This window comes from Orcinus orca, chromosome 17 (assembly GCF_937001465.1).
Source record: "Orcinus orca chromosome 17, mOrcOrc1.1, whole genome shotgun sequence".
Lineage (NCBI taxonomy): Eukaryota > Metazoa > Chordata > Mammalia > Artiodactyla > Delphinidae > Orcinus > Orcinus orca.
This window is the reverse complement of record NC_064575.1, coordinates 3,184,376-3,197,283: the sequence shown is the minus strand read 5'-3', so window position 1 is coordinate 3,197,283 and position 12,908 is coordinate 3,184,376. Positions and strand designations below refer to the sequence as shown.

The window sequence follows — 12,908 nt, the reverse complement described above, 5'->3', positions numbered from 1 at the left end:
AGGTCCATCCCTCATTCCTTATTTCAGGAATTTATCTCTCTTGTTTATTAGATACCAGGTTTGGAAGAGGTTTGGTAAGACTGAGACATTTTTAATCTTGGGGTGAGTTCCATAATAACAGCGCTGCTTCAGTGCAGTTCTGTCAGCTGTTGGTTAGCAGCCTGCAAGGGATAAGTACAGAAAGTGAGAGCAAGCATTTAGAAACTTACAGTAATTTGACATGTCTGTTAATAATATAAGATTTGAGCTTGTATTTTGCATGTCTTTTAAAGTTCATTTTTCTAGAAATTCATTTTTGTATTTTTTACTAAAAGTATTTGTTCCTGACTGATTGGAAATTGAAAATCAAACAGAACTGGTCTTCACCACAGATGGTTTGAGAAGCACTGCTTTAACATGTATGTTACAATGTTAGCAGTTTTGGTGAAGGAAGGATCTCAATGGTCACTTGGTTCCACTTTGTTCTTAGTGAAGTCAAGGTTGCTCTGCACTGTTACTTGGACACAGGCCAAAATGATATTTACGCTTTGGTTTTGTTGAGGTGAAGATGTCATTGAGTTTAGCGACTTTAAAGGGTACACTGCTGCCGGATGATCTAGGTTTGTTTCTGGTAAATTCATTTTCCAAATATTTTTCACAACCTTTTTATTCTTTGTAATGAGATGGAGAGATGAAATTAAAACATGTTTCGAGGGAAAAACAAGTAAGGTTTATTGATTGATTTGACATAGGCTTGAAGGAAAGGGGAGCGTCAAACATGACTAAATTTCGAAGTCCTGTTGTCTTAGAGAATCGAGAGGAGAGATGGTTTCAGAAGAGCGCCATTGGGCTGTTCTTTACCAGTTACACTGACTGGGTTGAGGTTATAGTTGAAACTGTTAGTTATGATAATATCTTAAATATGAAGTGTAAGTCTCCTGGCAACAAATATGTAGGACCATATGAACAGAAGAGTTTTGATATATTTCTAAATTTAGGAGAGATAATAGTAAGAAAAGTAACTGGAAAAGGTAACAGAGAAAACTAAGTAGACTAATAAGTAAAATCTCACAAAAGCGAGGGGTGAAGGGAGGAGTTTCATAAAGGGGGATGTTATCAGAGTTCAAGACACCCTACAGTTTAGGGTCTTTATTTGAATTCCATTATGGTCAGAGAACATGTTCTATGTGGTTCCAGTTCTTTGAGATTTGTCTTCTGCTCATCTCACGGTCTGTCACGGTGAATGTAGCCTGTGTGCTTGAAAAGAATGCATGTTTTGCAGAGGTATCACATTCTGTAAATGTCAGTTAAATCAGGGTGGTTCATAGTATCGTTTGGATCATCTCTGTACTGATTCTGTTGTCTAGTGGTTCTATCAATGATCAATTGCTAAGAGAGAGAGTTGTTAAAATTTCCAGCTGTTAGTGTGGATTTGTCTGTTTCTCCTTTCAGTTCGGCCAGTTATTGTTTCATGTATTTTGAAGCTCCTTTTTTTTTAACTTTTTATTTTTAAAAATTTATTTATATTTATTTATTTTTGGCTGCATTGGGTCTTCGTTGCTGCGCGTGGTCTTTCTCTAGTTGTGGCGAGCGGGGGCTACTCCTCATCGTGGTGCACGGGCTTCTCATTGCAGTGGCTTCTCTTGTTGCGGAGCATGGTCTCTAGGCGCGTGGGCTTCAGTAGTTGTGGCACGCGGGCTCAGTAGTTGTGGCTCGCAGGCTCTAGAGCGCAGGCTCAGTAGTTGTGGCTCACGGGCTTAGTTGCTCCGCGGCATGTGAGATCTTCTCGGGCCAGGGCTCGAACCCGTGTCCCCTGCGTTGGCAGGTGGATTCTTAACCACTGCGCCACCAGGGAAGTCCCAGTGCTCTTGGTCTTGATATCTACTTTATTTGAAATTAATATAAACATGCCAGCTTTCTTCCACTTATGGTTTTCCATCTTTTAGTTTCAACCTATCTGTGTCTTATATTTAAAATTTGTCTCTTTGAGACAACATAAACTTGGGTCTTGAATTTTTATCTGTTCTAATAATCTCTGCTTCTTAATTGGAGTGTTTAGTTCACTGACATTTAGAGTAATTATTGGTGTGGTTGGATTTAAGTCTACCATTTTATTATTTTCTTCTGTTTGTTTCATCTGTTTTTTGTTCTGTCTTCCATTCCTGCCTTCTCTTACGTTAACTGAGTTCTTTTTAGAATTTCAGTTTAATTTTTCTGTTGGCTTTTTAATACTACTTTTTAATACTACTTTAATTAAAATACTACAAGCTGCTTTGTAGTATTTTATTTCTTATAGGTTGTTTTGGTGTCACAATATTTATCCTTAACCTTTTCCATTATACTTGAAGTTAATATTACGTTCTCACCAGTAGTGCACAAGTGTTCTCTTATCTCCACAATCTGGACAACACTGGCTGTCTTGTTTTTTGATAATAGCTGTCCTAACAACTGCAAAGTGATATTTAATTGTGGTTTTGACTTGATTTTCCCTGATGATCAGTGATGTTGAGCATTGTTTCATGATCTGTTGGCCATGTTTATGTCTTCTTTGGGAGAATGTCTATATAGATCCGCTGCCCATTTTTTAATTGGCTTGTGCTTTTTTGTTGTTGTTGTTGCTAGTGAGTTAAATGAGTTCTCTATACATTTTAGATATTGCCCTCCTATCAGATGTATGGTTTGCAAATGTTTTCTCCCATTTTGTAGGATGCCTTTTCATTTTGCTTTTTTTGTTTCTTTGGCTGTGCGGAAGCTTTTTAGTTTGATATAGTCCCAGTTGTTGATTTTTACTTTTGCTGTACTTTTGGTGTCATATCCAAAAAATCATTCCCAAGGCTAATGTCAAGGAGATTTTCCCCTGTGTTTTCTTCTATGAGTCTGACAGTTTCCGGTCTTATGTTTAAGTCTTTAATCCCTTTTGAGTTAGTTTTTGTGACTGGTATAAGATACGGGTCCAATTTCATTTTTTTGCATGTGGTTATCCAGTTTCCCTGCTGACATTATTGAAGAGACTGTCCTTTCCCCAATAGGTTTTCTTGGCTCCCTCGTCAAATATTAGTTGACTGAATATGTACGGGCTTATTTCTGGGCTCTCTATTCTGTTCCATTGAACTCTGTCTGTTTTATGCCATTACCATACTGTTTTGATCATTGTAGCCTTGTAGTTTAGTTTGAAATCAGTACGTGTGACTTCTCCAGCTTTATTCTTCTTTCTCAGGATTGCTTTGGATATTTGGAGTCTTTTATATTTCTATACAAGTTTTAGCATTGCTTTTCCTATTTCTGTGAAAATTGGAATTTTGGTAGGGATCGATCTTACTAATTTCCATATGCTAAGCTAAATCTATCTCTGCATTTATTTAGCATAATTATTAGAAGTATAACTTCCTTGCAAAAATAAAGAAATTTAAAATTTTGGTACAGTTGATTTAGAATTGTTATTCCAGGATTTTTTTGAGTGTGGGAGATTTGACAGGCCTTCTTTACCAACTTTGTGAAGGTGGCTTTCTTGAGAGCTTGTTTGTCCTTGTTCTAGACCTCAGCGTGAGCATGGTTTTGCTCTGAAATATTGGTTAATTTAGTGAACAGTTTATCTTCAGAAATACTTAGATTCCTTTGCTGATTTCATCAGTACTCTTAAAAATCGCAGAAGAAAACTGAGAAATTTGCTTGAATGTCACAAAACTTTTCTGGTAATTACTGAAGCAAGAGAGTTTTTTTAATTGCCGTCCTTTGTGCACTTACAGGTTGATTGGATGGAGAAAAAGGTCAGTGACTGGGAACTAGAGAGATGCTTGAGGAAACAGTCTTTCTTAGCATCCTAAGGGCTCCATGTGGCCAAGAAATGGAGTGTTCATGGTGGTGACCTCAAGAGCAGGGCTGTGAGGAAGGATGGTGATGGATCTCACTGTAAATGTGTTCAGTGTTTTGAGGCTTGTCTAGGTCAGTAATTTAAAATGTTTAGTAAGCCAGTAAGTAAGGAAGGAATCAGAAGGATGCCCCTGATGTGGGACAGATGCGTAGGAAAGAAGTCAGGATTTGTGATCCAGTCATCCACTTAAGGTGATAGTTAACCTGAGAACAGGAAGGGGAAAGAGGATGTGAAAGCAGGTGCAGAGAACATCACATAACAGATTATATCATTTCTCATTGTGTCTTTGTCTAACCCAGAACTTCTTAGAAAAATCAACTGAAAGAGAAACTCGCCAAGAGTATGCTCTGGCTATGATTCAGTGCAAAGTTCTGAAACAGTTGGAGAACTTGGAACAGCAGAAGTATGATGACGAAGATATCAGTGAAGATATAAAATTTCTCTTGGAGAAACTTGGTGAGAGTGTCCAGGATCTTAGGTATGTTATTCTTTTTAATTCTCACAGGCTGGGTATATTGGGCCTTGTTTGACTTGCCTCATATTTTAAGGAAATTTAAATTTGTTATGAACTATAAACTCAAAAGATTGCACTAAAACATCATGTCTTCTACTGAAAATTGAGGGGTGTGGAAACACTGGCTCACCATCATGGCAACCATTGGTCAGAGCTGTGTGTTATTTCTCCTCTTTCGTGTAGATCCCCACTGTTCTCTGTTGTCTAAAATCTGACCTGGTGTTCTACCACGGGTTGTGGGTGCCACCCTTTGAGAATCTCCCCCTGGTTTAAAATCTTTTTTAAGTAACAGTCATTGTTAATTTGTGGAGGAGGTTTGCTTGGATATGGAAAGAGTATTTTTCCTGCTTTTTTTTTTTTTTTTTTTCCGGTATGCGGGCCTCTCACTGCCGTGGCCTCTCCCGTTGCGGAGCACAGGCTCTGGACGCGCAGGCTCAGTGGCCATGGCTCATGGGCCCAGCCGCTCCGCGGCATGTGGGATGCTCCCGGACTGGGGCACGAACCCATGTCCCCTGCATCGGCAGGCGGACTTTCAACCACTGCGCCACCAGGGAAGCCCTCCTGCTTTTGTGAAGTCCCTATTGGTTTTATTTATTTTTTATTTTAAAAATTATGCAAGTGATGTACATGCAGTAAAGAAAAAAATCCCTTTTTTTATACAGTCCAGAATACAGTACAGTACAGAATCCAGTACACTACAGAATACAATACAGTACAGAAGGGACAACACACCAGTACCCCCATCTTCCCCACCTACTTCCCCCTGCCCCTCTGGTTTCTTGTGTTCATTCTCAAAAAAACCTAGCCCCCCTCCCCCTAGCATGCATGCATGTGCGTGCGCACACACACACACAGACACACACAAATAGGGTTCTATGTATTCTTCTGGTCCTGGTTCTTTTTTGTTTACTAATAGCTTGATGATTTTTCCCATTAACCCATGCATTCTTTGTTTTTGAACTATTGATACATTTTAAAAAGAGAGTTACTCACTAGAAGTAGATTGGGTTTGGGAGCCAGGATGACTCCAGTTTGAATTGTTTGTCCACGTGTGGCCTTGAACAAGCCTCTTGACATTTTAAAGTCTCAATTTTCCCTTTGGTAAAATAGTGATAAAAATGCTAACCTTGTAGGATTTTCCATTAGGTGTCCAGCAAGTGCCTTTAGTATAGTATGTGTTCCAAAAATGTGTTTACCAGATAATTCAGTGCAGCCCATAAGCTCAAGGCCCAGAAGCGTTTATAGAGATGGGAGCTGCCACCCATATCAGTGGTTTGTATGGGGCTTTGTGGAGGAAGGCAGGTGATTTTTGTCTTTTTATAATTTCAAATATGAATAAGTTGTTTGTAATATAATAGGCCAGCAATAGGCTTGCATTTTATACAAATTCTATTTTATTATGTTTATTTAAAAAATTATCATTGGTTCTTCTGTAATAATGATTTGAAACCCTTTTAAAAAAGTAAATAAGGTTAGTGATAGCTTTCTAAGTTATTTAATCCATGCTAGCCAGTTGTTATTATTTACTGACTTTTCATGTTGAATTTGGTAATGTGAAAAATATTGCTGTTTACATACAGCTAACATGGTGATGGGAGCAGTTGAAATAGATTTGTCTCTTTATATTGTTACAGGTTTAGCATATTAGTTAAACAATATTGTTTAACAATATTAGTTAAAGAATATTACTTCTTATACTAAATAGCCTTTCATTAAATTACTACTTTATTTAACAGGTTACTCTGATCAACTTAACCAGTGAATCTTTGTTATACTGAATTATCAATCAGTATTAAATAGCTAATTCTTTTTGAAAATTTTACTTGAAAGAAAGTATAAGCATGTCTTGTCACTTTGTTCACTGGCTAACCACATTAAAGCAATTTTATATTATGAAGATTTGAATAATTGTTGCTTGATACATAGTGAATAATTTTTGAATTAAAGTGCATTTTAGTTTGTTACATGTACAGAGGTTTTTGTTTTTAATTAATCTGTAGTGGGCTAATTCAGTTAGTGAATTACCTCTGCATTGTTGGTAGTCACATTTAGAAATATTGTACTGAGGTATGTGTTTTTATTTTTGTACTGCAGTATCATGGTTTGTCATTTAAAGTATAATAGAATATTCTATTTTATTTTGTGTTAAAGTAATATACTTTTACATAAATTTATCTTTATGTATCTAGTGGTCTGGCAAATACAGTGTTTTAAGAGGCATGGTAGAAACAATGCTAGATTATCAGATATTTAATTTATTTTTATTTATTTATTTATTTATTTATTTGTGGCTGCGTTAGGTCCTTGTTGCTGCGCACGGGCTTTCTCTCATTGTGGCGAGCGGGGACTACTCTTCATTGCTGTGTGCGGGCTTCTCACTGCGGTGGCTTCTGTTGTTGCAGAGCATGGGTTCTAGGTGTGTGGGCTTCAGTAGTTGTGGCACGCAGGCTCAGTAGTTGTGGCTTGTGGGCTCTAGAGCACAGGCTCAGTAGTTGTGGCACACGAGCTTAGTTGCTCTGCGGCATGTCAGATCTTCCCATACCAGGGCTTGAACCCATGTCCCCTGCGTTGGCAGGTGGATTCTTAACCACTGTGCCACCAGGAAAGTCCCTATCAGATATTTTAGTGGTGTACATACATTTATGTGTATATTAAGGTTAGAATTTTGAAAGCAAGTGCTCCTTTTAATATCTCATGGTGAACATTCAAATTTGACAGGAGTACTGGACCTTAGTACCCTGAATAAGTTTCACATGATTTATTGAAAATTAAGCCATTGAAACTTGTTTAGAGGTAATTTTTGAATGTACAAAGTATGATCAGTCTTCGTCGTTAAATAATTAGTGAAGATGTTTTATTTTATTAAATTTTGGAGTATCTATCTCTCAGATTCTTATAAACTTTGAAATCTTTTTACAGCTCATTTGATGAATATAGTTCAGAACTTAAATCTGGAAGATTGGAATGGAGTCCTGTGCACAAATCTGAGAAATTTTGGAGAGAAAATGCTGTGAGGTTAAATGAGAAGAATTATGAGCTCTTGAAGTAAGTTTTAAATGCCAGTTTACACTCTGAAAAACCCCCATCCTTCCACATACTCGTGGACACATTTTTGTCCCTCTTAAAATTTTTAGATATTCCATGGTTTTAATTTCTATTTTCTTCCTTACCATGTGGTTGAATACCTTTTTGTGTGCTTATTGGCCATTTGGATATCTTTTTTCCCAGGAGAAGTGCCTGTTCAAGTTTTTGTTTTTGTGGGAATTCTATAGGTTTCTTGGTCATATGTATTCATCACAGCTCTTCTTCTACCACGTCAAATGCCACTAACTCTTTACTTTTGATGTAGCTCAGTTTATTATTTATGGCTAGTGCTTTCTTGTGTCTGGTTAAGAAGTTTTTGCCTACCCAAGGTCCTGAAGATATACTTCTGTGTTATCTGCTAGAAGCTTTATCGTTTAACCTCTCACATTTAGATTTCCGTTGCGTGTGGAATTGGTTTTTGGGTAAGGTGTATAAGGTAGGACAAGATTTGTTTTTTTCATTACATGGATATCTAATTGAACTAGCAACATTTATTGAAAATAACATACATTTTCCCCATTGCTTTGCACGGTTCCCTTTGTTATAATAAAGATGACCTAATATGTGCAAGTGTCTTTCTTTTTTTACTGAGATATAAGTCACATACCACACAATTCACCCATTTAAAGTGTATAAATCAGTATATTCACTGGGTTGTGTAACCATCGACACAGTCAATTATAGAACATTTTCCATCACTTCAGAAAGAAACCCTGTATCCTTTAGCTGTCACTTCTCTGCCCAACCACGCCCTCAGCCCTAAGCTTTTACTTTCTGTCTCTATGGATTTGCCTATTAGGAAAATTTCATGTGAATGTAATCATATATTTGTTCTTTTGTGACCAGCTTCTTTCATTTACCATAAGGTGTTCAAGGTTCATTCATGTTGTAGCATTTAGCAGTACTTTGTTCCTTTTTATGGTCATATAATATTCCATCATAAGGACATATTACATTTTATTTATCCACTCATTAGGTGATGGGCATTTGGGTTATTATGAAAAATACTGGTAATAAACATTTGTGTACAAGTTTTTATGTGGAAGTACGTTTTTATTTCTCTTCCTTGGGTAGACATCTATGAATAGAATTGCTGAATCATATGGTAACTCTGTTTAACCATCTTAGGAACTACTCAACTGTTTTCCAAAGTGGCTGTACAATTTCATATTCCCACCAGCAGTGTATGAGGATTCTGATTTCTCCATCTCCATGTCAGCACTTACTATTGTCTGACTTCTTGATTCTAGCCGTTTTAGTGAGTGTGAAGTGATATCTCATCATGGTTTTGATTTGTATTTCCTTGATGGCTAACGAGTCTGGCATCTTTTCTTGTCCTTATTGGCCATTTTATATCTTTGGAGAAATGTCTGTTCAGATTCTTAGTTCATTTTTTAAATGGGTTCTCTTTTTAGTATTTAGTTGTAAGAGTTTTTTAATATATTTTGGATGTAAATCCCTGATCAGATAATATGCTGTGCAAATATTATCTCCCATTTTTGGGTCATCTTCTCAGTTTCTTGATAGAATTACTACATATATACCTTACTATAACTGGTAAAATTAATAGAATTTAATTTTTAGAATAATTTTAGGTTTACAGAAAAATTGAAGGGAGTACAGAGAGTACTCATATACCCTCTCTTCCTCCACCAGGCACAGTTTCCCCTATTTTTAATGTCTTGCCTAAGTGTGGCACGTTTGTTAGTTGATGAACCAATATTTATACATTATTTTAACTGAAGTCCATAGTTTACGTTCAGGTTCATGCCTTTCTGTTGTACAGTTCCTGCTGTGTCACAGTATCACACAGGATAGTTTCACTGCCCTAAAAACTCCCTATGTTTTCCCTTCTTCCCTTTCCCTGGTATTGTGGGAATTGTGGGTGGTGGACGTTGTGAATCTGAAAGTGACCTGTTAATGTGTGTATAAAGGTTTGAAAGCTGCTAACTTACCTGCAGTAAATCATGTGTAGTGTATCGTGTGTAGCAGTGAAACTTGTAGAAAATAGTTATATTTGTAAATGTTTATTTTCAGGAAAGTATTGGCATTATACCTTTGCTCTGTTGTGCTCTAGAAAAGAATTAGAAATCAATCTCTCTTTGTATTAAATTTATTTCAGGATTTTGACCAAACTTCTGGAGGTGTCCGATGACCCACAAGTCTTAGCTGTTGCTGCCCATGACGTCGGCGAGTACGTTCGGCATTACCCGCGAGGCAAGCGGTAAGTGAGGAGCCTTGGTTTCCTCGGGGTGTCCCGAGGCATTCCACATAGAGGTCCTAGTTTATATACTCCTGTAAAGTAGACTCATTCAGCTGAGGAGCTGACGGAGTGAGCAGAACCAAGATGACCATAGTACCGGGAATCGTGATAAATGATAAACCTAATTAAAGATGGGAAGTATGAAAACATAAGCACACGTGTACAGTACTGTTGTGCAGTAGCCAGCAGAGATCACACCAGAAATTTCACGTTCAGGGTTTTCTTTGGTTTGTATGATTTAATTCAAAAGCCATTTTGTTAGCACTGGTGATTTTTAAGTTATTATTTGTGGTTATATTGTTACTGACCTGAGTAGTTTCCAAATATAAAAGGAAATATAACATGTGTAAGAAAAGTCACAGTAGATATATAGTAATGGAAGGATGTGTTTCCAAGTACTGAAGAGTGAGGAATTCCCTCTGGGAGGAGACAGGTAAGGCTTTGCAGAGGAGGTGAGGCTGGCTTGGTAATGTGAAATCGCTTAGGTACGCTAACAGTGAAAGGATAGGAGTTGAGGGAGAAAGCATTAAATGAGACTGAGGCTGTTGTATGCTGTTTGGAGAAGCTTGTTACATTCCTGGCACGTATCAAGCACTCATAAAGTTTGGGTATAATTATACTGCATTATTTTTCTCAATTCAGTACATTTTTTTTAAAAAGATGCTTTAAAAAATAAAATATAAACAGGCGTACAGATGAAGCGTCTCCCTCAGCCCTGACCCCACGTGCTCATCTGCGAGGTTGTCCTAAACCACCAGAAGCCCTACTGCACTAAGGTGCCGCTTGTCACGGACTGTGTGGTGGCGATGTCACTCACCAGGCAGCAGCGACCGCAGCTCCCACACTCCCAGGCTGGGGTTAAAGACACTCGCCGGCTCTTTGCACGCCCCCGCTCCCCCCCAGAGGAGCAGAGAACCTCCTTCCATTCGTGAGGCAAATAACCATTTTCACTTTGCTTTTGTGTCTGTAGTAACTGGATTTTTCAGGGGGTTGAGGGGGCAGTGACAGAAAGCAGTGCCAGTTGTCAGTCCTCCTGGTGTTCTTGACAACAGGAATTTTCTCATTTGTTTCACTGCCCAGCAGGTCATGTGGCATGTTCATGTTCCATCATTACAGGAAAGGGCAGATATCTTAACAAATCAAGTTTTTTCAGGAAATTAACATGGCTCCTACGGAGTGCTTTTTAACCTCGTGTTCTCTGCTGTCTGCATCTGAGCCCGTATCTGGTTCACAGCATGGCAACTGCTGGGCTTAGTATTGATCTGATGTTACTTCAGACATAAGGTGGTATTCAGTATACTGGTTTTTAAGCAAGCCACAAATCCTGGTGATAAAGAAGTTACTACTCAACTGCCTATAGAACACTGTAATCTAGATTACTGCAGCAGTCCAGGTTGATGACATTTGCCCAGACTAGGAAATGAGAATAACAGTTGGATTTATCACTAGGGATTCAAGAGAAAATATATAAAAACTTTAAGTCTGTGATTTGGAGAAAATGATATTTTAAAAAAGACACGTGTGTTGGTAACTTTTCTTTGTAAAACCACTGGGCAGTTCGGAGTTGGGCCTTTCTGCTAACAGCTTGCATTTGAAAGTAACTGCAGCATCTTCACCACGTGGCTTCTGGCCCCCAGGGTCATCGAGCAGCTCGGCGGGAAGCAGCTGGTGATGAACCACATGCACCACGAGGACCAGCAGGTGCGCTACAACGCCCTCCTGGCCGTGCAGAAGCTCATGGTGCACAACTGGTAGGTGCCGCCCGCCCCCTGCTGCTCTGCTGGGCCTCACGTTCCCGTCCAGAAGTTCTTGTGGAAAGGCTCCGATGAGTGGTGGCTTTTAAAGCAGTGATTTGATTAATACCTGGAACTACATTTTAGCCGTCAGAGCAGTGACGTGATGATTTAGAAAAAACAGCTGCATTAGTGTTCTGAAGAAATGTATATTCAAAGTACTAGTATCAGAAACAACTCCAGAAGTAACTAAAAGGACCATTACGACATAGGTGAATAAGTTTTTTGAGAGTTGAATGGAATTCATCTCGACTGCTGATTAGAGACGCTACAATTTTGCAGGGTTTAACTCTTCGGCGTTTGGTTAACCTGAATGGATTTTTACCAGTTCACATGAAAACAGTAAAAGCTGATTGATCAGTTAAGATTCAGCTCTCACATTTCGTCCATTACAGCCTTTTGCCTTTGAAATAGTAGCCAGAGTCATGTTTTTCCTCTTGCTTTTATTTTTTAAGTCAAAATTATTGACCTTTTTGTACTCAAAACAAGATAAATTAGAGTGACTACTTAGATACAATGGTGAACTATCTGTGTCCGTGAGCGGACACCCCTGGACTCTCTCGGCCGTGGCTGTTTTAGCAGTAGGTTGGCTGTTCCGCGCTCTTCTGCACTCAGATGCCTCTCTATTCCCCATCCTTGGGAAAGATGCGCTAACTGACGGTAATGCTACTGATAGTTCCAAAGGACAGATTAATGGCACATGCAAATGCTCACGTGTGAAAGATGCAGGCAGATACAGGATAGCAGAGGATCCAGGATTGCACCGTGACATCACGTATTAAATATTAGGCTCCTGCCACTTAAGTACTTTTCATGAATACTGACATTTATGCATTCTTCCAGCAGGTGCTCTTTGAGCACTTAATTTGTACCCTGTTACGCTAGGCTCCAGGCGACAGATGTGATGGAAGTGGGTGATGAGAGATGGCCTTTCTGAGTGGTCCCAGCAGCCAGGCTGAGACAGTGATGGAAAGGAACCAGTCACCCACCTCCAGTGTTGGGGGTTGGATTGCAGGTGGAGGGAACGGGAGGAGAAAGGACCAGGAAGCAGGAGGGAGCTTGGCTTCTTTAAGAGCAACGCCTGGAGACATGTTTGGATGTGGCAGCTGGGGTCTGGGAGGTGGTGCTAATGGCAGCTGGTGGGTCGAGGCCAGGGATGCTGTTCAGCATCCTGCATTGCGCCAGTCGCCACCACAGGGAACTGTCAGCAGTGCTGCGCTTCGAGGGCAAGTTGAAGGAGTGGGTGAGGCCAGAAGGAAAGGAGATGGGTGAGGCGAGGTGGCCGGGATCTGATCACGGAGGGTCTGGTGGGTCCTTCTGTTGGATGAGTTGAAAGTCATAGTTAAAGGTTTTAACAGGGGAGTGACAGGATTTGATTTGTACTTTGAAAGGTCTCACAGGCTC

General features: G+C 39.2%; 1 protein-coding gene across 13 annotated transcripts in view; it reads left to right on the top strand.

The window, feature by feature from the left end:
- Positions 1–12,908, top strand: part of ATP6V1H (ATPase H+ transporting V1 subunit H) — a 136,023-nt gene that overhangs the window by 72,530 nt on the left and 50,585 nt on the right. For 10 of the 13 annotated variants that reach the window (XR_007472727.1, XR_007472728.1, XM_033437651.2 and 7 more), the window contains 4 exons: positions 4,150–4,328; positions 7,284–7,409; positions 9,571–9,672; positions 11,349–11,462. Coding sequence is in view for 8 of the 13 variants with exons in the window: in XM_033437651.2 (XP_033293542.1) it covers positions 4,150–4,328; positions 7,284–7,409; positions 9,571–9,672; positions 11,349–11,462 (521 nt within the window). In the remaining 5 variants the exon portion in view is untranslated. Of the gene's footprint in view, positions 1–4,149; positions 4,329–7,283; positions 7,410–9,570; positions 9,673–11,268; positions 11,463–12,908 lie in introns of all 13 variants that reach the window. The other 3 variants (XR_007472729.1, XR_007472730.1, XR_004486051.2) reach the window with 1 other exon arrangement.